The sequence below is a fragment of the Canis lupus genome, chromosome 15, assembly GCF_011100685.1.
Source record: "Canis lupus familiaris isolate Mischka breed German Shepherd chromosome 15, alternate assembly UU_Cfam_GSD_1.0, whole genome shotgun sequence".
Taxonomy (NCBI): Eukaryota; Metazoa; Chordata; class Mammalia; order Carnivora; family Canidae; genus Canis; species Canis lupus.
In genome coordinates this window covers 22,650,382-22,673,210 of record NC_049236.1, presented here as the reverse complement: position 1 = coordinate 22,673,210, position 22,829 = coordinate 22,650,382, and the positions used below count along the sequence as shown (strand labels likewise).

Here is a 22,829-nt window from a genome sequence, read left to right as displayed (position 1 = left end):
GCTCAGTCAGTTACGCATCTGCCTTTGGTTCAGGTCATGATCTCAGGGTCCTGGAATCAAGCTCTACTCAATGGGGAATCTGCTTCTCCCTCTCTCTCTGCCATATGCTCTCTCTCTCTCTCTCTCTGTCTCAAATAAATAAATTAAATATAAATAAATAAAGTTATATAGATATAATGTACAACATGGTGATTATAATTAATAGTACTGTATCATGTATTTGAAAATTGCTAAGCGAGGCAGGCCCAGTGGCCCAGCGGTTTAACACCACCTTCAGCCTAGGGTGTGATCCTGGAGACCTGGGATTGAGTTCCACATCAGGCTTCCTGCATGGAGCCTGCTTCTCCCTCTGCCTGTGTCTCTGCCTCTCTCTCTCTCTGAGTCTCTCATAAATAAATAAATAAAATCTTAAAAAGAAAAGAAAATTGCTCAGAGAGTAAATCTTAAAAGTTCTCATTACTAAAAAAACATTTTGCAACTATTTATGGTGATGGGTGGTGATCATTTCATAATATATGTTGTACAGTTAAAATTAATATAATGTTATATGTCAATTATAGCTCAATTTTAAAAATTCTAATAAATAGGAAAGGGGGTGGAGGATGGGCTAAATAAGTGATAGGTTTTAAGGAGGACACCTATGATGAGTACTGGGTGTTATATGTAAGTGATGAATCACTAAACTCTACACCTGAAACCAATTTTACCATATATGTTGACTGACTAGAATTTAAATAAAAACTTGAAAGGAAAAAATTAATAAATAAATATACATGTGTATGTATTCATGAATGTATTCAAAGAAACAAATCTGGAAGATATTCTATGCACCAAAATATTAGCAAATTTTTGAGTAACAGAATTACAAGTGACATTATTTTCTTCTTTATAGGTTTTATTGTTTCCTAATAATTTTGCAATAAGAATAAATTAGCTTTATAATCAGAAAACAAAACTGATTCAAAATAAGGTTGATGAGCATTTAAGGGGAAGTTTAATCTATGGTCCCTGAAAAATTATTACAATGGTCATATATTCAGCACATTTGAAAAGAATCTATTTCGTTTGCCACAGCCCCAGTTGGAAAACCCAGTATCATTCAGTTAATCAATCATAAGCATTTGTCAAGCATGCACGACATAAGGGACATAATGCTTCAAGTGTAAGAGAATAGAAGAAATTAAATGTCCCTTAAAGGATCTTAGAACTGGAGAATGAAAACACATCTACAGGATCCATTTTTTACTATTAAGTAGTAAGGAGTGTAAAAACTTGCTAACTGGTGTTTGTGAGAAGGAACTTTATCTTTCGCCAACTGTTGAACCAGTTTCATGCTTGTGCTTCAAATGAGGTTGATGCAGACCTGTAATACTTTTTGTGTCATTTTAAATTTCTAATTTTAAGAGCATTAGTGTTTTAAGGCCTTTTGGACTCTACTGTACCAAAAGCTGAATTTATTAATTTATTAATTTTTCTCCTATGACAATGAAAAAAACTAAAACTAACAGTTGGACTTTATTTAATATAACTGACTTTTTATTAAAATCATCTGAAAATGTAATAGTCTTCACATCTAAATTTTCTTCATGTCCAGAACTTACATTTTAAGGGCCACACTTTTTAATGTTTTACCTAAATATTCACAAAGTACATCCTTGCCTTCTTAAATAGCTAAATAAAATGTGATACTCTCCATAATTTGCTATAATGAATATTCTCTATTATATAAATTTGTTCCAGACTACTGAAGAGTATAAGACTGCCCATTTGTTGATTGGCTCCATGCTGTTATGTTTTCTCAGATCTTGTGTCTGCTTTTTGTTGTTATAGTTTTTAAACAATATAGTCTTTCACTCTTCAGGTGTCACCTGTCACTGGCTGCCAAGTATCTGACTTTAGCAGTATCTCTCTTTATTTTTATTTTTTATTTTTATTTTTTTACCTAATTTACTGCAGGCTAAGAATAAGACCTGGTGAGGAAAAGGTAGGAGCCCTCATATGTAAAGTAAATGGGTTCAAGAACTTTGAGACATTTACATTAGTTGCTCTGGGGTCTTTCTTGTCTTCTTGATTCTCAATACTGCCATTGATTGCTGACGATCTTGTAACCTCCAGATTTCTGAGATGTTCTGTATTCATAAAACTTTGATGGGAACTTTTCAATTGACTTTAATCATTAAATTGATCTTAGAATCTTTATATTTTAAGTTTGAAGGCAGGCATCCTTCTGAAGAAAAGGGCAAAAGAGATACATAGAATAAGTAATGAGAAATGATGCAAAATAACAAAAAAAAGAGAGAGATATACAAAAGGAAATGGAGGGAGAAGTGGAGAAAAAAGAAGCGAAGGAATAAGGGAAGGTGAGGAAGGAGAGGTGAGGGTATGATGGACAAAGTGGGGGACAGAGAAATGGAAAGATTTAGAAGGGGGAAGAAAGGATGCAGAGAAAGGGACAAGAGAAGAGGAGGAGAGAAACTTAAATCAGCAGTTGGGAAAGGAGAAACTGAGGGGTGGAGAGAGAGAAACACAAAGATTATGGGAAGAAGGAGGTAGAGAAATCAAGGCACAGAGGCAGAGCAATAGAGAGATAAAAAGAGAGATAAGAAGGGAGAGATAGGAGCACTTGGGTGGCTCAGTGGTTGAGCATCTGCCTTTAGCTCAGGTTGGGATCCGGGGGTCCGGGGATTGGGTCTCACATTGGGCTCTCCATGGGGAGCCTGCCTCTCCCTCTGCCTGAGTGTGCCTCTCTCTGTGTGTCTCTCATGAATTAGTAGGTAAAATCTTTTTTAAAAAGGAAGGAGGGAGAGATATAGCACCTGATAACACCAAGAATATGGGACTTACTGGGGACCATCTTGGAAGCAGACTCCCTACCACACTTAGTTAACCAGTTTGATATTATTAACTGGAGTTCATATTTAAACTGCTGAAAAACAAATGACTAGAGTGTAAGATGGCTTTTGAAAACTTACCTGTTTTCTTCCAAAGTTCTAAAGAGAGTAACTAAGCTGTATTGAAGGTTATATTAGTAATATTTACCATTGTAACAGGAAAATTATCATCAAGTTAGAAACATGACTTTACAAACATAGCATAATTTTTTCTGGCTGCAATATTGACAGTCTTAGAAGTTAGGTGGTTTCTCTTTCATTTTTTATGATGTATAATTTATCTATAGTAAATTTCACTCTTTTTCACGTACAGTTCTATGATTTTTGACAAATGTATACCATTACATAACCATAACCATAATCAAGATAGAGAACAGCTCTATCACTTCAAAATATTAGTATTTTCTTTTTCTATGTTCTTCCTTTTCTTCCCTTACTCGGGCTGGAGGAAACATTTGTCTTCAGAATTAAGTCAATAATGTACCAGATATAAGAGAGAAAACTACACTGTCAGAGTTCATTTCAAGAAATGAGGTAAACAGCGTTGAAGTGTGATGGAAGTGATGGAGGTAAAGGAAGCCTGAGAGGGTGCCACAGTAAGCACACAAGAATGCAATAAGAATGCACACCAGACCAAGGCTATAGGGACAGATTTTCAAGCTTTCATTCCATGCTGGACTAATCTGATATCATACCAATAGTTCTTGTACCTGAAGTAGTAGAACATTGCAATGGTCTTCAGGAAAACATGCAAAGGAATGGACTTCTTATCTATTCTAAGGTTTGTTTTTAACCTATGTTAAAAGAAAAGTGAGGGACACCTGGGTGGCTCAGCGGTTGAGCGTCTGCTTTGGGCTCAGGGCGTCATCCCAGAGTCCTGGAAGCAAGTCCCACATCAGGCTTCCTGCATGGAGCCTGCTTCTCCCTCTGCCTGTGTCTCTGCCTTTCTCTGTGTCTCTCATGAGTAAATAAATAAAATATTAAAAAAAAATAAATATAGTATAAGTTACACCAAAAAGCACTAAGGAGCTGTATTTTGTAAATTAACTAGCAGAGGAACTATATTAATTATTTTTAATGCACGAAGAATACTGAATGTTGCATTTTTGTTTAGAAATCAGATTAGGGGCAGCCTGGGTGGCCCAGTGGTTGAGCGTCTGCTTTCCGCCCAGGGTGTGATCCTGGACCCCAGAATCAAGTCCCACATGGGGCTCCCTGCATGGAGCCTGCTTCTCCCTCTGCCTGTGTCTCTGCCTCTCTCTCTGTGTGTCTCTCATGAATAAATAAGTAAAATCTTAAAAAAAAAAAAAAAGTGAAAATTAGTTACCTTCCCAGATAGAAATATCTTAGCTGATTGCCTAATTGGATATAAATTCATTAAGAATAAGAATATTTTCAAGGTGCCTGGGTGGCTCAGTTGGCTAAGCATCCAACTCTTGGTTTCAGTCAGGTCATGGTCTCCTGACCCCAAGACAGACTCTGTGCTCAGCAAAAAGTCTGCTCATGATTCTCTCCCTCTGCCCCTCCCTCCTACTCACCTGCACACTCTCTCAAATGAATAAATAAATCTTAAAATAAATAAATAAATAAATAAAGAAAGAAAGAAAGAAAGAAAGAAAGAAAGAAAGAAAGAAAGAAAGAAAGAAAGAAAGACAGTCTCATGATGAAAACCAGGTGATGGGGAATTGTTGAATCACTATATTGTATACCTGAAACTAATATAACACTGTATGTTAACTACCTAAAATTCAAATTAAAACTTAAGAGAATGAAAATAAATAAAAGTAAGAATAAAGACATTTTCATTCATAATTTCAATCTGTTTGTTTTATGTATCTATACATATCTGGCTAATATAACTCTTATCCCTCTCAGCATATCTTTCATATCTTCTTTTACACCCATAAATGAAAATGGAGCATATACAGTCTTTATTCCTAGCTACTCAGATACTATGTATGTATGTATGTATGTATGTACTAACAAGGCATAAAAGAATGCCATAGTTATAGAATTTTATCTATAAAAATAAAAAATAAGATATAAAAAGGATAAAACTCACAAAGATGAATCTGAATTGGGATTAAAGTGAAATAAATTAAGATAATTTCTGAAGTAAATATCAAAGGAGGCTTGGGTGGCTCAGTAAGTTAAGTATCCAACTCTTGATTTTGTCTCCGGTCATGATCTCATAGGTTGTGGGATCAAGCCCCTCGTCCAGTTCCTCACTTAGCAGGGAGTCGGCTTGAAGGGTTCTCTCCCTCCACCAATACCCCCAAAATAAACAAACTTCTTAAAACACAAATATCAAAGGAGTTACATATAATTTACACATAATACGTGAATTAATGTGTGTGTATATCAACAGTGAGAAAGATTATGAGAGGTGAAGATATCTACAATAGGTGTAATAGTATTGGAGAGTTAAATAAAATTCATACAGTTTGGGAAAACTAGAAGTTTCTAAAGCCCAATAGGTGTATATATAGATATAGATTAGATAGATGATAGATAGATAGATAGATAGATAGATAGATAGATAGATAGATAGATTCACTCTTGGTGAATGAAAGGAAAATGGAAGAGTTAAAAAAAAAAGGAAAAAGAGATTAGGTTAAGATGGAGAATTCTTAAGAAAAATGGAAAGCTGATAGATTTGGAGAAATCGTGCAGACTAAGAAATCCAGTGTCTATCAAGTAGTTGTCAAGTCAAAGCAACTACTCTCTCCGGCTCTATATTATCCTGACTTAGCCTCCGTTTTTAACAAAACAAATAAGCAGGCAAACAATAAACCACTGAGCTTAATTTAGCGTGGCTCATTTTCCAAGAGCTTTTAGTTGTGCCTAGTAATCACCAAACTCTTCTCAAAGCTTCCATTCATTTTATGTTTCTTTAAAATTGAGATATAATTTATGTATAATATTATGCGAGGTTCAGGAGTACAACATAACGATTTCATACTTGTATATACCATGAAGTGATCACAATAAGTCTAATTTCCATCTGTCATCATTCAAAGTTACAAATTCTTTTTCTTATGGTGAGAACTTTAAAGATTTACACTCTCAGCAAATTTTAAATGTGCAATACATTGTATTCCTTTTATGTCTTTCTTAAAGTTTTTTGCAGGAACTGAGTGTATAATTTATTGATGTATAGTTACTAGAGAAATGTGAAAATACAAAATGACCTGGGATCCCTGGGTGGCGCAGCAGTTTAGCGCCTGCCTTTGGCCCAGGGCGTGATCCTGGAGACCCGGGATCGAATCCCACGTCGGGCTCCCGGTGCATGGAGCCTGCTTCTCCCTCTGCCTGTGTCTCTGCCTCTCTCTCTCTCTCTCACTGTGTGCCTATCATAAATAAAAATTAAAAAAATTAAAAAAAAATGACCTGATCACTGTGAAAAGCCAATCTATTCAATTAACGCAAGAGAGCTTATCTATTAGTTAGCAGTGTAATAAATGAGGATTTCTAGCAAAATTAGACTCTGTCATTCATCATCCTTCCAGAAACTATCCTACATTCCTTCCATTTTTGACACCCCATATACAGCCAGTAATTAAGCCTTATTGATTTCTGGCCCCTCCTCTCCATCTGTACTATCACTGCCCTTGCTGAGGCTTCCTCCAACTGTCTGGTACCACAAAGAGATATATCCAGTGGTTTCAGAGAATAAATGGTGCTGGGGACACCCATTTATGAGTTTTTTCTCCCTCCTGATCCACATTCCACTATTGCTCTAGAATTTACAGATTCATTTTTTATGGTACCCTTTTCTGCTCCCCAGAATCCAACTTCTCTTTTTTTCCAGACTGATCTTTCTGACCCAACTATCTGACGATAACTACTCTCCTGCTAACAGTTTTTAATGGTTCCCAACATCAGAAGTAAAAGAAGCAATTGCCAATGGACATAGGGTCTATGCAAGTGGAATAAAGTAGATCAGTTGGGGTCTATTGCAGAGTGGTGACAGGAGAGAGGCTAGAAGTCCAGATTTGCACATGAAATTTCTCAAGTTTTAAATGTAACAACTAATTCAATACTTTTTAAACACAGCAGGAGTCAAACCACTTTTGTAGTCTGTGGGCATTTAATCCGCCAACTCTGATCTGATACAATAAAATCCAAACTCTTTAACATGGCATAAAGGGCTCTTCATGATCTATTTCCTACCTACCTTTCCTATCCTATCTTGGCCAGTTCATCCTGCCAAAAAAAAGCACGTATTCTTCATCAATTGCAGGTTACTATCACTTTCAGAAGAAGCACAGTATTACTTACCTTTGTATTTCTGCTTCTGTTCCTCTTATGGAGTGTACTCCCAACTCACACTGCATTACTCCCAAACACCTCATCCAATTCATCTTTGATTGTCTTGCTTAAGTGTCATCTCCTCCCAGAAGCCAACCGTCCCCTCCCTGGCCACCTAGGATAGATATCTTTACAGTGGTCTCACAAAGCATTGAGTAAACCCCAGTCATTATCTACAATAAAGACTCTAAGAGAAGAAGCAAGTATATGTGGGGAGCTAAGCTCCATTTCATGTTTGTAGGGCTTGGATATTTCATGTCAGTAGGCAAGTGTATAAATAGGTATGGGACTTAGATGCAATGTCTGGCCTGAGAGGGGAATCTGAGAAAAACTTTGTAAAGGGAAAAGAAAAGAGAGCTATAGATGAAATCCTCGAAATAAGGTGTGAGCAGAGAAAAAGCAGAGAAAAAAGCAGAGAGGAGTCTTACAAGTAGTGATTTGAGGGGGCGCCTCGCTGGCTCAGTCAGCAGAGCATGCAACTCTTGATTTCAGGTTGTATGTTGGAGCCCCACATTGGGTGTAGAGATTACTTAAAAATAAAAATCTTTTTTAAAAAGTGGAAGTTTGACAATTAGGAGGAAAACCAGAAGAAAATGATGTCAGAGAAGATGAAGGAAAATTTTCAAGGAGGAGGAAGCATACTCATCATGGTTAAATACTACACAATGTCCACTGGATTTAGTGATAACATCGATAGTCATTGTGATAACAATTTTTAAAGGAATAGTGGTTGTGAAACCAAACTAGGAAAAAAACAACAACAAAAAAAACAAAACAAAACAAAACAAAAAAAAAAAGAAACCAAACTAGGGTGAATTAAGGAATAAATTAAAAAATGATGAAATTGAAACCATGAATAAAGATTTCCTATTAGGATTATTTTTTATGGTTTGAAGAAGAAACATTAAAATTGTATATCAGAGGAAGAGGGACATTTTTGGAAAAGTTATTAATCTGTTTATTTTTAGCGTTTCTCAGTAGGGAAGGTATTTGCATTTTGAGAAGGGTAATTTAATATTATGTGAATTTCCTCATATTGTAAGTTATTTAGCATTGCTGCCTCCTCTCTCCCCACTATATCACAGTGGAACTCACCAGTTACTTTGATAACCAAAATATCCCCATCTACATTTCAAAATGCTTTGGGGGCAGTGGTACTTGTCCTATTAGAAAAAAGCACAGCATAGATTCCCCCCCCCCAAGGTTCTTTTTCTCTCTCAACATTTTACTATGAAAAATTTCAAACAGAAAAGCTGAAAGAATAGTATAATAAGTATTTGAATGCCCACTAGCTAGATTCAGATATTATTGATATCTTGCCATATTTGCTTTATCTACTTATGTATGTGTGTTTATATTTATGTTTTATTTTGCTAAACCATTTGAAAAGAAGTTGTCAACATATGACATTTTATACATGCATCTCTTTAAGTTAAGGACTGGTTCTGTAATCACAACATTTTTATCACATCTTAGAACACAAATGACAAAAATATTCCTTAACATCTATCTAAAATCCAATTTATATTCAATTTTTTGCAATAATCAATAACTTTTTTTACCAAATCAGAACCCTAATCAAAATTTACATGTTTAGTTTGGTTGTTATGCTTTTCAGTTTGTTTCAATCTAAAGCATCCTCTGTTTTGTATTTTTTACGATATTAGTTTTTTTAAGAGACCAGGTCAACTGTCCTGTAGACTATCCTACATTTGGGTTTTTCTTATTAAATCCTTATATCTAATATGTTCTTCCAGCTTCCTTACTTGTTACAAAATAATATTAGATCTAAAAGACCTAATTTGGACTCACGCTATTCATTTTTGGCAAAAAATATACCACAGATAATGCAAAGGCACATAGTGGAGGTCCTTCTTTTGTTCTTGGTACTATGATTGATCATGAATTGAGTTATTGCCCACTATAAGTTGTTGATTGTAGGGAATATGTATGTACATTGTTATAACTTTAGCCATATCATTGTATGGAATTTGGTACATGGGAGTTGCTCATAAATATTTGTTGAATGAACAGCTCAATAAATAAATGATATAAACTGAGTTTAAGGGATAGCTAGCAAAATAGAGGGAGTAGGATTCTGACACACAAGTTCTAAAATAGACGGTTATAGATCTAACTGTAGAAAGAAATCATTGAGCATTTATTCTGTATAGTTTTAAATTTTATGTTTTATAGCATATAATTTTCTGCTCATTCTTATTATGATGATGGTGTTCAAAAACATATGCTGATGTTGTTTGCTGTGAAAAGTGAAGTAGTACAGAGATATTTCCTACGGGGAAAAGTCCTCACTTGGTGTAACAAACTATCTCAAAGAAATAAAATATTATTAACAAACCTGAAATTGTCTGATGATCTTTGTCACTTGATATCAATAATATTGCTACCAGGTAGGGTTCTTTGTTGCCAGCACAGAAATTGATTCTGCTAAAATAAATTCTTAAATTTAGCTTTAAGCAAAATTAATTGATTGATTAATTGGAAGGATAGGGATAGTTCCCAAAATTGAAGACAAAAACAAAAGCTAAAAAACCAAGAGTACAGAAACCAAGGTAAGTGATGACAAGAGTAGATAGTCTGTCTAAGGTACCATCATCTGGACAAATAAACTTTGCTAAATGATAAGGAAAGCTAATCTGATTGGTTAAGATGGAGTTATGTCATTTTTTTGTTATTTGTTACTTGTCACAGTTTTTAATTGGGGACAACTCCCACTATGTGAATCTTTTTTTTTTTTTTTAAGATTTTGTTTATTCATGGGAGACACAGAGAGAGAGAGAAAGAGGCAGAGACACAGGCAGAGGGAGAAGCAGGCTCCATGCAGGGAGCCCGACATGGGACTCGATCCTGGGTCTCCAGGATCACGCCCTGGGCCGAAGCCGGCACTAAACTGCTGAGCCACCCAGGCTGCCCACTATGTGAGTCTTGTCGGGAGAAAAGACCATGCCACCCACTATAGAAGTTACATGAGGCTGGACATTCTCTCTTCCAATCTTTTGACAGTTAAACCTTGGCCACTGGCACTAGGTTAGATCAATGGGGCATTCATGCAAAGGACTTTGAATATAAGAAACTTTCGGAAAGCTGAAGGAAAAGTTCATGATATTTCTCAGCAGTGGTGGTAGAAGGGTCAGCAAAACGTATCTGTAAAGGGCTAGATGGTAAATTGTTTAGATATTACGTGTACATATAATCTCTTTCCCATATTCATCTTTATTTGTTCAAAATCCTCTAAAGATGTAAAAACCACTATTTACTCACTGGCAAGAAAGCTGCAGTTATTTATCTGAAGGTTTGATTGGGGCTGGAAGATCTGCTTCTAAGTTCATTCATTTGGCTGGAGACTTCCATTCCTCATCATGTTGGGCCTCTCCATAAAGTCCCACAGAGTGAGTGATCCTAAAGAGTGAGAGAGTGGGATGCCTGGGTGGCTCAGCAGTTAAGTGTCTGCCCAATTTTGGAAGTGACAGGTCATCACTTCTGCTGTATGATATTGGTCACACAAAACAACACAGGGACAACATGGAAGCACTACACAGAGTGTGAATACCATAAGGTAGAGATCACTGAGGTCCTTCGTGGAGATTCATTACCACAATTATTGTAATATCTACTGTCTGGTGGTGGTGGCACCAACAATATCATTCTATTAGAGTTTTCATATAGTATGATCTTGAACTATACTTGTTATTGCTTGCCTTAAATTTGTTCTTGCTCATTCTGGGAGCTCATTCTCCAAGCTTCCCACCAATTCTGGAGCCATTCAACATCCTTTCCATAAATATCTTTTCTGCTTATGGAAGTATGGTGGGCAAACTTCTAAGATGGCACCCAGGATTCTTGTCTCTGGGGTACACACCATGTATAACCCATTCATCTTGAGCGTCAGGAGAAACTGAATATGATAGATTTCACTCCTGTGATTAGGTTCTATTACATAACAAAAGTGAAAGATGTAAACAATGTCCCAAACCAGTTGATTTTTAGTTTGTCAAAAGCAGATTTTTGTAATGCCACTTTACACTTAGGTAAAATGGTACTGATGCTATGGAGAACAGTATGATTGTTCTTAAAAAAGTTAAATATACAATTACCATATGATCCAGCAATTCCACTAAGTATATACTCAAAGAATTTAAAGCAAGGTCATGAAAAGATATTTGTACACTCATGTTTATAGTAGTTTTATTCATAGCAGTTAAAAGGTGGAAACATCCCAAGTGTCCATTGACAGGTGAATAAACAAAATGCAACATACAGATATGTATACACACACACACATGAATATTATTCAGCCTTAAAAAGGTAAGAAAACTTAGACATGTGTTACAACATAGATAAACCTTGAGGACATCATGCTAAGTGAAATAAGCCAATCACAAAAGACAAATATTGTATGGTTCCTCTCATATGAGGTGCTTAAAGTAGTCAAATTCATATAGAGTGAGTAAAATGATGATTTCCAAGGACTGAGGGGTCAGAAGATGGAGTTATTCTTTAGAGGGTACAGAGTATCAGGTTTTCAATATGGAAAAACATCTGAGGATGGATGGTTGTGATAGTTTCAAGGCAATGCAAATGTTGTTTTTTTTTTTAATGAGAATGTTTTTAATGCCACTTTACACTTAGGATAGTAAAATCTAGGTTATATATATTTTAACACAATTTAAACTTTAAAATTTTAAAATGTAAAAAACAAAATTTTAAAGATTATCTTGAATTGGGCCAAATACATAGAGAAAGCTCTTACAAGAGGGACTGGGACCTTCCTAGAGAGAGATTCTCCTACTGAACACCATGTTGTGAGCTGCCTATGGTGGAGGCCACATGGCAAGGACTTGCAAACAAGCCTTAGGGGACACTACACTCTCGATTGATAGCCAGAAAGAAAATGAGGGCCTCAGATTTACAATTACAAGGAATTGAATGCTGACAACAACCAGAGACCTTGGGAGAGGACCCCAAGGCTTAGTTGATGATGTAGCCATATCTGCATTATAGCCTTGAAAAACCTTGAGCAGAGGACTCTGCTAAAATGTGTCAGACTTTTGGCCAACAGAAATTATGATTTAAAAATCTGTGTTGTTTTAAGCCATTAAATTTTTGTTGTAATTTAGTGCAAAGCAATAGAAAACTAATATGAATATGCAGTATCAGTCTGCTATTTGCAATCAAGAATCCTGACTGGTTCATGCATCCACTCTTGGCCAGGGGACATAATTCCAAGACTCTGTGCCATGAAATAGTACTCCTTCCCTTCCAGGAAAAGCTATGCAATACTATTAACACAAGGGGAAAGGCAGGCCAGAGAAGTGAAACTTAAAAAAAACGATGTTAACCACACTGTAAGTATGTATGTGTGTATACATATTTAATTTAAAAGTCAACTGGTTACCTACATATTATTGTTATTATTATACATTTTATTTAATCATTTGAGATAGAGAGCATGAGCGGGGGGCAGAGGGAGGTGGTGTTGAGGGAGAGGGAGAAGCAGGGAGCCAGCTGGGGGGCTCAATCCCAGGACCCCAGGATCATGACCTGAGCCAAAGGCAGACACTTAACTGACTGAGCTACCCAGGTGTCCCCTGCATATTATTTTATATCTAATTTTCCTCTAATTTTTTATTATTATTTTTTAACCAAGTCTCCACTGTCTTAATAGTAGTGCTCCAAGTCTTCATTGATTTCTTATCTTTAAGTTATGATGATGGAGTAGAAATAGAATTGCCCTCAAAAAAAAAAAAAAAAGAATTATTTTCTCTGTAAGTTCGAATCATTTAGTCTAGCCAGACAACTTGATTGAAGCATAATTGGGGACAAGCCAGTAGGACATGTCTAATACTCAAAGATGCAATCAGAATGGACCAATGAGCAAAGGAAGAAAGTGGCAGGGAACACAGTTCTCACTATCCCATTAGCTTCCCTCTACAACTCCATTCAAACTGGCTTTCTAAGTAGAAAAAAAAGGCATTGTCCATTCTGGTCTAAATATACGAGGGTTTGGGTAGCTCATCACTGAAGGGATGACTTTTCAGTCTTTGAAAATTTTCTTTTAAAATGAGATAGGTCATATTTTAAGCCTTAATTAACCAAGATCTTATTTCTCAGCTTATGCCAAGGATTGATTAAATCTGCTAATAGCAAGAATGAGTCACAGGATAAATTCTTGAGGAGGAGAGAAATGTTTCACAGATTAATTAAGCCTTCTTCATATTTTATCTAGGTCTCTCGGAGTTACTCTGAATAGTTCTGTGTGACTCTTTTACAAATCCTCCAATCATTCCCATCATTTTTACGGTAAATATGTCCTCTTGTTCACATAGAAGATGTTACGTAATAAAGTTACTATTTCTCCAGTTTTGTATCTTGTTAATGACTTTCTTGATGTTTTGTGTTCCGGTACTATTAACCTGTTTGTCCTTCTGCTTTATGCATATAAAATTCCCAATCCCTACACCGCCTCCCCCATCTCCTTCTCACACACATTTCATGTTTGTGACTAGCCAATTTCTATTCTGCCTTGAGGATAAACTACCTTCTCAAAGACTTCCCTGATAGGCCATGCTTATCTACCCCTCCCCTCAACCCCCACTGAAGTATACTCCTCTATGCTTCAACGGTATATACTGCTTTCTCTCTAACCCTTTCCTTACCCTGCAGGATGATATACACACATAGTGCTTATAATAGGAATAGGCACTCAGTAAATTCTGTCCAAGTACTAGCACTTATCATCATATTAAAATTACCTGTTTCAATACCAGTTTCCTCACTAATGTGTAAAAGACAATATCTCATTCATTTCCTTTAAATTGGCTCTTAGATTATAGTAAGTAATCAAGAAATATTCATTGAAATGTAATATGCTAAGGAGCTTTTATTTATTGAGCCCTATGTCAAGCAAGACTTCTAAAATAGTCTCAAAGAGATGTCCCTGCTTTAATCCCTTAGAACCTATAAATATGATGGGATATCGTCCCAGTGACTAGTCTCTATTATACGCTCAGTTGACCTTAAAATAAGGAGATTATCTAATTTCATCAACATTTCAAACCAGACACCTCTCTCAGGTTGGTGGCAAAGGAGAAGTCAGAGACAGAGGAAACAAAGCATGAGAGCCAGCATTGTGGCTGGCTCTGAAGATGGAGGGGACCATGCCTAAGAAACAGAAAGGCCTCTAGTGGCTAAGAATGACTCCCAGTCTACCGCCAGCAAAGAAATGGGATCTGTCTTACAACTGCAACTTGTATGAGCTCCCAAGGGCCTCCAGATAAAAGCCCAGCTTAGCTGACACCTTGCTTTTGGCCTTGTGGTAACCCTCCCATAGAGCCCAGCTGAGCCTACTTGGACTTCTGATCTACAGAACTGTGAGATCATAAATGGGTATTGTTATAAGGGCTACGTGTGTCAGCATTTCTTATGGCAACAATAGAAAATGAAGTATGTGTGAACTATACGCAGGACTCTACACAAGTATTGGGAATGAATCTCACTTAAAGACTCCTCATCTTTTCTAATTTTCTATAAAGAACTTAATTTCAACCTTACACCTGGGAAACTCTAAATCAGTCATTTTTGGTGGTCTTTCACCTCTTCCAAGGTTGTGTGTGTCAAGTTTCTGAGAGGACACTCCCCAGTGCTACTGCGGTCATCCATCACGTTTGTACACTCGTTAATATTGGAACATCTATCCTCGCCTGCATGATGTCTTCAGGTGTCTTTGTGACATTCAGGTTCCAGCTAGGGGTAGATTTACTGTCAAACTTCAGGGCCTCTCACTTGAATGGGTCCTTTCTAAGGCCTTATACTTGAGTATTTGAAATTGCCCATCCTTTTTCTTAAAAAGGAATCACCAGGGCACCTGGGTGGCTCAGTGGTTGAGCATCTGATCCCGGAGTCCTGGGATTGAGTTCCACATTGGGCTCCCTGCAGGCTCTCATGAATAAGTAAATAAAATCTTTTTTTAAAAAGGGGGGAAGGGGAATCAGCAAATCGTATAAATGTAAAGCACCACAAAACCTGGATTATTCCTCAGCTCAGAACTTTCCTGATTAAAGTAATCCCTTCTTCACTACCCCACATTGCCCCAATGGCCAGTAACTTCAGATACTGTCTTTTAGTTTCTCTCTCATCCTAATTTTTTCCTTTACTACACTTAGCAATATGTGGATTTGTTTATTCATTTAAAATGTGTTCATTTTCTGTCCCTACCCGCTAGAATGTAAGCTTATTGAAGGCAGGCACTTGATTTACTTATTTCAGTATCTCCAGAACCTAGAATAACAATTGACTGATCAACTTCAGGTCTTGCCAAACTGCTACTGGCTTAGTCTATTTGGGCTGCTATCATAATATACCATAAAGTGAGCAGGTTAGAAACAAGAAACATTCGTTTCTCACAGTTCTGGAGGCTTGAAGTCTTAAGATTGAGGTAGCAGAGGATTCAGTGGCTGGTGAGAGCTCTCTTCCTGTGCCCTCATATGGTGGAAGGAGCCAGGGAGCTCTCAGGGACCTCAGAGCACAAATGGGCACAAGTGACCAAACCACCTCCCGAAGGCCCTACCTCCTATCATCACCTTGGGGGATACGATTCCAACATATGAATTTTAGGGGGGCACAAATATTCAGACCATAGCACTTGCCAGTTTTGGGGCGCAGCTATGGTTGGCTAGGGAGGGTCCCAGGCATAGTAGCCTCTCTCAATCAGCCATCCGCCCTCAGAGCCTATCACATTCCTAGGGACACTTTCAGGGATCAAGTAGCAAATTCCCACTGCTCTAGAGACCCACCACCGACTTCTTTATCCTTTTAGCTTAGGCATCACTTTTCATTCTCAGTGATTCTTTTCTGTGGCAGTACTTAAGGGTCAGCTTGGAAGACCTCTCTGCCTGGTTCCCCCTTTTCCACTCCAAATAAAAATAATAACTCGTGATATTATGAATGGACATTGTTAAAGTGAGGACAAAATTTAGAAAAATGTTTCTGTTTGTATTGATCTATAATACTACGTAAATGTGGCTTCCATAAATTTCATAGCCACCTGGCACACAACTTCCAACCAGATTATTAGCTTTAAATTCTTTTAAATGGTAATTTGGGGGTGGCCTTTTCAAGCTCCAAAGGAAAGTGTTTTGAAAGCAACTTCTGCTTTCTTCCCAGCCACAAACATCCCCTGAGGCAAGGAAACAGAGTGCTATCAGTTTACATGAGGGAAGGAAAAAGAGACAAATACAAGAAAAATAAATAAATAAAATCTCAATTTTTTTCTTTCTTATATGCATGATACATTTAATCTGAAAATAACCACATGAAGCTGCTATTACTCTATTCCCACCTGCTGCAACTGAGCAGTCGTTACCAGCGATGCTGTGTCTGTTGTCACTGCACATGTTCATTCTCACTAGTATTCTGCTCTGCACGTTTTTTGCACTCTGGTCTCTGGAAGAATTTGGAAGCTTTTCCTATAATTTGAGTTGAAGGACACTGAGTTAAATAAATCTCTGAACTAAATGCTAAATGCTAGTGTCCCAAGATGGAGCTCATGAACCTAAATGTTGGAGCAGCATTTACTTGCTCTTGTAATTTCATTACTATGGAGCTTAATTGTGAAGTTCTTGTCATGTTTTCTTCCAGAGCTCATAGATACTTTCATGTAAATTGGCCTTCCAGGGACACCTGGGTGGCTCAGCGGTTGAGCGTCTGCCTTTGGCCCAGGGTGTGATCCTGGAGTCCTGGGATGGAGTCCTGCATTGGGCTCCCTTCAGCGAGCCTGCTTCTCTCTCTGCCTTATGTCTCTGCCTCTCTCTCTCTCTGTGTGTCTCTCATGAATAAATAAAAACTTTAAAAATAAAAAAAAAATAAAAAAAATAAATTGGCCTTCCAATGGCCTGCTTTGATACCCTGAGGTGGGTGTGTCATGAAGGCACTTCTTGTAATCCTCACTAAATTAATTATAATTATTATTATACATGGTAATTAAAGTCAGCCAGTGTTCTCCCAAAGTGTGGGGCAGGTAGACTGGTAGTACATGAAGTAATTTTAGATGAATAGGACATTAAAATACCACTGAAGCACTTAGCAAAAAAGGCTATCCTCTTTTCAATGTACTTTAGTCTTTATGGTTATATTATGTAGAAAAATAACAGGTTAATGCTAATATGGCCAACACTTGCCCATCTTCCTTTTTAAACACATTGAGAGGAGGCCTTGGGCTCAGATCCTTGATAGGTAACCTAACTAGTATGACATTTTGTTTTCATTGCATTTGCTTTTAAAGTCTTCTTTTATTTATATCAATTGGAAATGTTTTCCACTTACAAAAATGACAGAAAGTTTCCTTAAAATAAATCTATTTTTAAAAGTAAATCTATTTAACTTTTTTAAAAGGTTAAAGGAAACATTTTAATAGTATCTGTGGTTTGTGGATCAGGCAAAAATCATGACAAAGTTTGGGGAACACTAAATAAAGCAATTCATATGAATGTCCATATGATGTTCTGACACTGACCATGATACAGGTTGTAAGTCATGTGAAGTAGAGGCAAGTCATCATCTGCTTAGAACTAGTTCTGTGCTCTGAATTTTTGCCAGACACTCATCTGATTGCCTGTTTATGGGGACCCAAGGAGCTTCATGGGAATATCAGCCACAGGTAATTGTATGAGGGTTAGGTTCTTGGGATTAAGCCAGATGTGATAGAACACTTACCCTGAAGGGTTAAAAGCAAGATACCCTTCACAGTAGTGTGTCTTTGGGTCTGGGGAGTGAGGCTGACTTTGTAACCTAGAGTCAAGGAAACAGGTTAGATACTATGATCTAGGCATCAGGTTGATCTAAAAGTAGAGTCTGAAGCAATTTAGGGTGATTCAGGGTTGGTCCCAGTCAACAATCCGGGTGGGACTGGATATTTTATGATGCTGGTTAGACTGTAAACTTTTCTTCGGGTTTCTAAAAACATTTGGAAGAAATTATTATACAATGGAAGAGAGGCTAGCCCAGATGTAGAGTACAGGAGATATGACCAAACTGCCTTCCTGACTATTCTATTCTTAACTGTATAAATGTAAATTGGCATTTCAGGTTTGAATTAGGGATGAGAACTTAAAGGTATGACTTAAAAGTATATATCGATATCTTACACACACTTTGTACCAAAATGCATTTCCAATTGTGTATTAAAAGTTAATAGGGAAAAAGATTCACTGAACAGAAAGTTGATTCATAGAATATTTGGTATGCTACATTGTATTAGTCATATATATCTTCACTATTATAAAGATTGTAAAGGCTGGCAAAGCAGTGAGCCATCAATTAAGCCAAGAAACATGTAGATCCCGAGAGTTCTTAACTATTTTAAGATTTATTTATGTTGAGAGAGAGACAGAGAGAGAGAGAGAAAGCACACACCCAGAGCAGGAGGGCAGAGGGAAAGAAGCTTCAAGCAGATTCCTCATTGAGTGCGCAGCCCAACATGGGGCTTGATCTCCTAAAATCATGACCTGCCCAAACCAAGAGGCAGGTACCTAACCAACTGAACCACCCAACACCCCTTAACTATCTTCTTTACTAAAGATTAACTTCTTTTTATGTGTAAGAAAGTTTTTACAATCTGGCAATTAACCAGTCTTTTAGTGAACAAAAGGCTAATTCTGAGATTTTTATTTTTTGCTTGGGTTGACTTTAAAATTTTTCTTTTCCCGTTCTGTGTTCACATATTACAATATAATCAAATATATTTTTAAGTTTAGAATAATTCATAAGTAAAACAAGTCTCCACATTGTGTACGTTGGTACTAAGTTAAGGCCATACACACACAAGCTTTTGTGTCTATGTTGTTATATTCTCTAGTTGTTTTTCTAATAATAAACCTGAATGCAAGTGTAGTATGTTATTGCTGGACTCTTTAGGTAATGATACATGGGAGAGAGAGCATAGAAAAATACTTATGCTTCTTGTATGTAAGCATTTAAAATAATGATTTAATTAAAAATTCTTGGCCAGCCTGGGTGGCTCAGCGGTTTAGCGCTGCCTTTGGCCCAGGGCGTGATCCTGGAGTCCTGGGATCGAGTCCCACGTCGGGCTCCCTCATGGAGCCTGCTTCTCCCTCTGCCTGTGTTTCTGCCATTCTCTCTTTCTCTGTCTGCCGTGAATGGATGAATAAAATCTTTTAAAAAAAATTCTTCAAATTGATCACAAGTAACAGATAGTTGGGGATATCTGAAGTGGAATTAGGTTTTTTAAAGGATGCATATTCTAGGGGACACCTACCTGGCTCAGGTGGTTGAACATGTGACTCTTGGTCTTGGGGTTGTGAATTCCAGCCCTATGTGGATACAGAGATTACTTAAAAATAAAATCTTAAAAAAAATTCCTTTTTGACAACTTCCTGCATGTAATTAAGACCCCCAATATGATAAACGACTTGCTGCAGCAAAAACCATTTAGCAAATTAATATAGTTCAATTTTTATTTTGTATTTTCATTTCTTCTGCTTAAAGTTTGAGGTTCACTCAGTTACTAAAGTTTTATGAAGTGATTAGCTTTGTGTTGTTTTTTAATTAAGAAGTTTTGTCTCTTCTGGAATTAACCATAGGTCTTCAGTATTCATTCAATAATAACATTTAAAAAAATCTTCCTTCCGAAAGCAAAGCAGGTGCCAGTTTAAGAGTACCTCCAAATGAGATGAATATGGAGTTACTGATCCTCAGAGCCAGAGAAGGAAACATTAACAGCCCAGGTGGGTTTTTGCTGTGTTTGTTTTGTTGACTGGTAGCCTTTGGTAACTGATACTTAGCTATTTATGTTTTATTAATAAACTTTCACTTGCTTTACTTATTAATTCTACATTTTGAAGTACTTGAATCAGAAATAGCAAACTTTCCATCAAACTCTTGTCCAAATGAAAACTTGAGATACCAACCGTATTCCAGAACACTTTTAAGGGCCACCAAATAGACCATAACATTTTTTGGGAAACAGGGTAAGTTAATTATGGCAAAGCAGTGAGCTATCAATTAAGCAAAGGGGCATGTAGATCCCAAGAGTTCTTAACTATTTTATTTTCAGCTTTTCTAGGTAGACAGAGGAAGAGCTGTACTCTGGAGTTCTTCAATGAATAGAAATTTTGTATTTCAGCACTAACAGTTCTTCAGCACCTAACACTATCATTATTCAAAGGCCTGATATTGCCTTTGGTGCATTATATACACATTACACTCACTTTCTATTTCTACAGTACTTCCAGGGGTAATAGTTTTACCCTCATTTGGGTTCTGCTACGATCCTAGTAATAATTGCAGTTCAGAAAATTCAGTCTTACAGGCAAGTGACTTCCTACATGCATTTTACTCAATCATTTCATTTCTCAATACGCCAGGCTGCAGGGTAGTCGACTGGTGGATAAGGAAAGCTGCATCCCCAGGATCTAGAACGATCCCTGACCCAGCAGCACAGGTGCAAAATGTTTGCTGAAGGCACCCTAGTCCTGCTCCCGAATAAAACCAGTTTCCGGCACTCGGTCTAGATAAATCCCTAAAGCTCCATTTGACGGTAAAAATTTAAACCCAAATCTCTTACTTTGGCTCTACATGTTCTAAAAACATGCAGTGTCTGAAAACAGGGGAAGCGTCTAGAAAAACAGCAATTGGTGAAGACCTCAGCTAGATGGCTTGAAATGCTTCAGGTATTTCTTGCAAGTCGTGTGTGTGGTTGTCAAGACAAAGATTAAAAAAATAATAAAATTAAATAACCCTGTTTTTAAAGATGATAATGAATTGCAAACTTTTTTAAAACATGTGACCTCAGAAGGTGGCTTAAATAGGTCATTACAGTCAAGGGGTCGCCAATGCCTAAAACAATGACTGGCTCAGGGTAAATAATCAAGAAACCCCAATCGAGTTGGTTTGCGTAGTATTAACGTTCCTTTGAAGCCCCAGAAGCAGCTGGGGCTTTACCCATCCTTAGAAAGCGACGGAGCTGGAACCAGAAATCCCTTAAAAGGTTAGGACGAGGAACAAGGCTGAGCAAGGCGGGAAGGGTAAGAGGGCTCGGGAGAGTTAAGAAAAAAAAAACAAAAACAAAAGCAAACAACAACTACAAAAAAACCAAAAGACACAACAGGGCAACAGCAAACAAGCCAGAGAGGAGAGAGCCGTGTGTGCAGCGGAGGTTGGCAGGACGCCACCGCCGGGTCACCGCGGGTCACCCCGGGGGCCGGGCGGGCACCCGGGAGAGACACCTCCGCAAGAGAGACCGCCGGCGCCTAGCTCACGTCCTCGCCTCCATCCCCGCCGGGCCGCGCAGCCAGCAGGAGGGTCCTCCCCGCCGAGCCCGTGCCAGGCGGGGACAACCTTCCCGACCCGTCTCCGCCCTTCCAGGTCGGTCCCCGCCCCCCTCCCCCCAGCGCGGCGGCCGGGACCACACCCGCTTCCCTCCGGTGGCCCGGCCGCCCTCGCCGCGGCTCGCGGGAGCGCTCTTCCGGGGGCGGGGCTCCGGGGCCTCGCGCGCATGCGCACGGGCCGCTGGGCGCCTCCCTGCCCGGATCTCGCGAAGTTACGTTCGATCGTCCGCCGGTGACGGGCAGCGGGGGGCGGGGGGCGGGGAGCCGGAGCAGGGGTGGGAGGGGCGAGGAGGAGCGGAGGAGGGGGGAGGCGGGAGGGCTCCTGCGGTCGGAAGGGAGGTCCGCTCGGCCGGGCGCGCCGCCCCAGTGCTCTGTGGGATACTGGAAGTCTCGAGCGTCTCCTCCCGGCTCCCAGCCCTCCCCGGGCCCGCTCGCCTCGAAGCAGTCACACCCCCCCCCCCGCCGGCCCGCGCGTCCCTCGCCGCCTCCCCCTTCCCCCCCCGCCCCCCTCGCGATAAGAAGACCCGGCGGCAGGAGAGGGGATGAAGATGGCGGACGCGAAGCAGAAGCGGAACGAGCAGCTGAAGCGCTGGATCGGCTCCGAGACGGACCTGGAGCCTCCCGTGGTGAAGCGCCAGAAGACCAAGGTGAAGTTCGACGATGGCGCCGTCTTCCTGGCCGCTTGCTCCAGCGGCGACACGGACGAGGTCCTCAAGCTGCTGCACCGCGGCGCCGACATCAATTACGCCAATGTGGACGGGCTCACCGCCCTGCACCAGGTCCGTGCGCGGCCCCGCGGGCTCTCGCCGGCCTCCCGCCGCCCTCCGGGGCGCGGGGGTGGGGGGCGGCGGCGGGAGCCTCCCTGCTGCGGGGTGAGGGGGCGGCTTCCCGCGAGGGCGGGGGGGGGCGAGCCGCCGGGTGATTTCCGGGGCCGGGGGCGGCGCGGGGGCGCCCAGGACCGTTTGTGGACGTGCGGCTGGGGTTTGGGGTTTGGGGTCGAGACGGAGAGGAGTGTCCTGGGCTTGTCTCCGGGGGGTGTCCGTGCTGCGCTCGGACGACGGGGGATGCTCAAGGCAGCGACCCGCAAGGGGCGCCTAGGGACCCCGCAAGGGGCGCCTAGAGACCCAGAAGGGCCCTTAGGGACCCGCAAGGGGCGCTTAGGGACCCGCAAGGGGCGCTTAGAGACCCAGAAGGGGCGCTAGGGACCCCGCAAGGGGCGCTTAGAGACCCAGAAGGGGCGCTAGGGACCCGCAAGGGGCGCTTA

At 39.6% G+C, this 22,829-nt stretch overlaps 1 protein-coding gene and 1 long non-coding RNA gene across 3 annotated transcripts in view; one reads left to right on the top strand and one right to left on the bottom strand.

The window, feature by feature from the left end:
- LOC111098888 overlaps positions 1-21,628 on the bottom strand; it is an 87,840-nt gene extending 66,212 nt beyond the window's left edge. The window contains exons 1-3 of one of the 2 annotated variants that reach the window (XR_005370399.1): positions 19,495-21,628; positions 16,561-16,687; positions 10,485-10,622 (exon numbers count right to left, since the gene is read on the bottom strand). This is a non-coding gene — a long non-coding RNA (uncharacterized LOC111098888). Of the gene's footprint in view, positions 1-10,484; positions 10,623-14,461; positions 15,938-16,560; positions 16,688-19,494 lie in introns of those variants that run through there. The other variant, XR_005370398.1, reaches the window with a different exon arrangement.
- A 479-nt stretch (positions 21,629-22,107) lies between these two features.
- PPP1R12A (protein phosphatase 1 regulatory subunit 12A) overlaps positions 22,108-22,829 on the top strand; it is a 139,265-nt gene continuing 138,543 nt past the window's right edge. Inside the window, 1 exon segment of the mRNA XM_038558529.1 lies at positions 22,108-22,344. Within this exon segment, the coding sequence (XP_038414457.1) occupies positions 22,108-22,344 (237 nt within the window).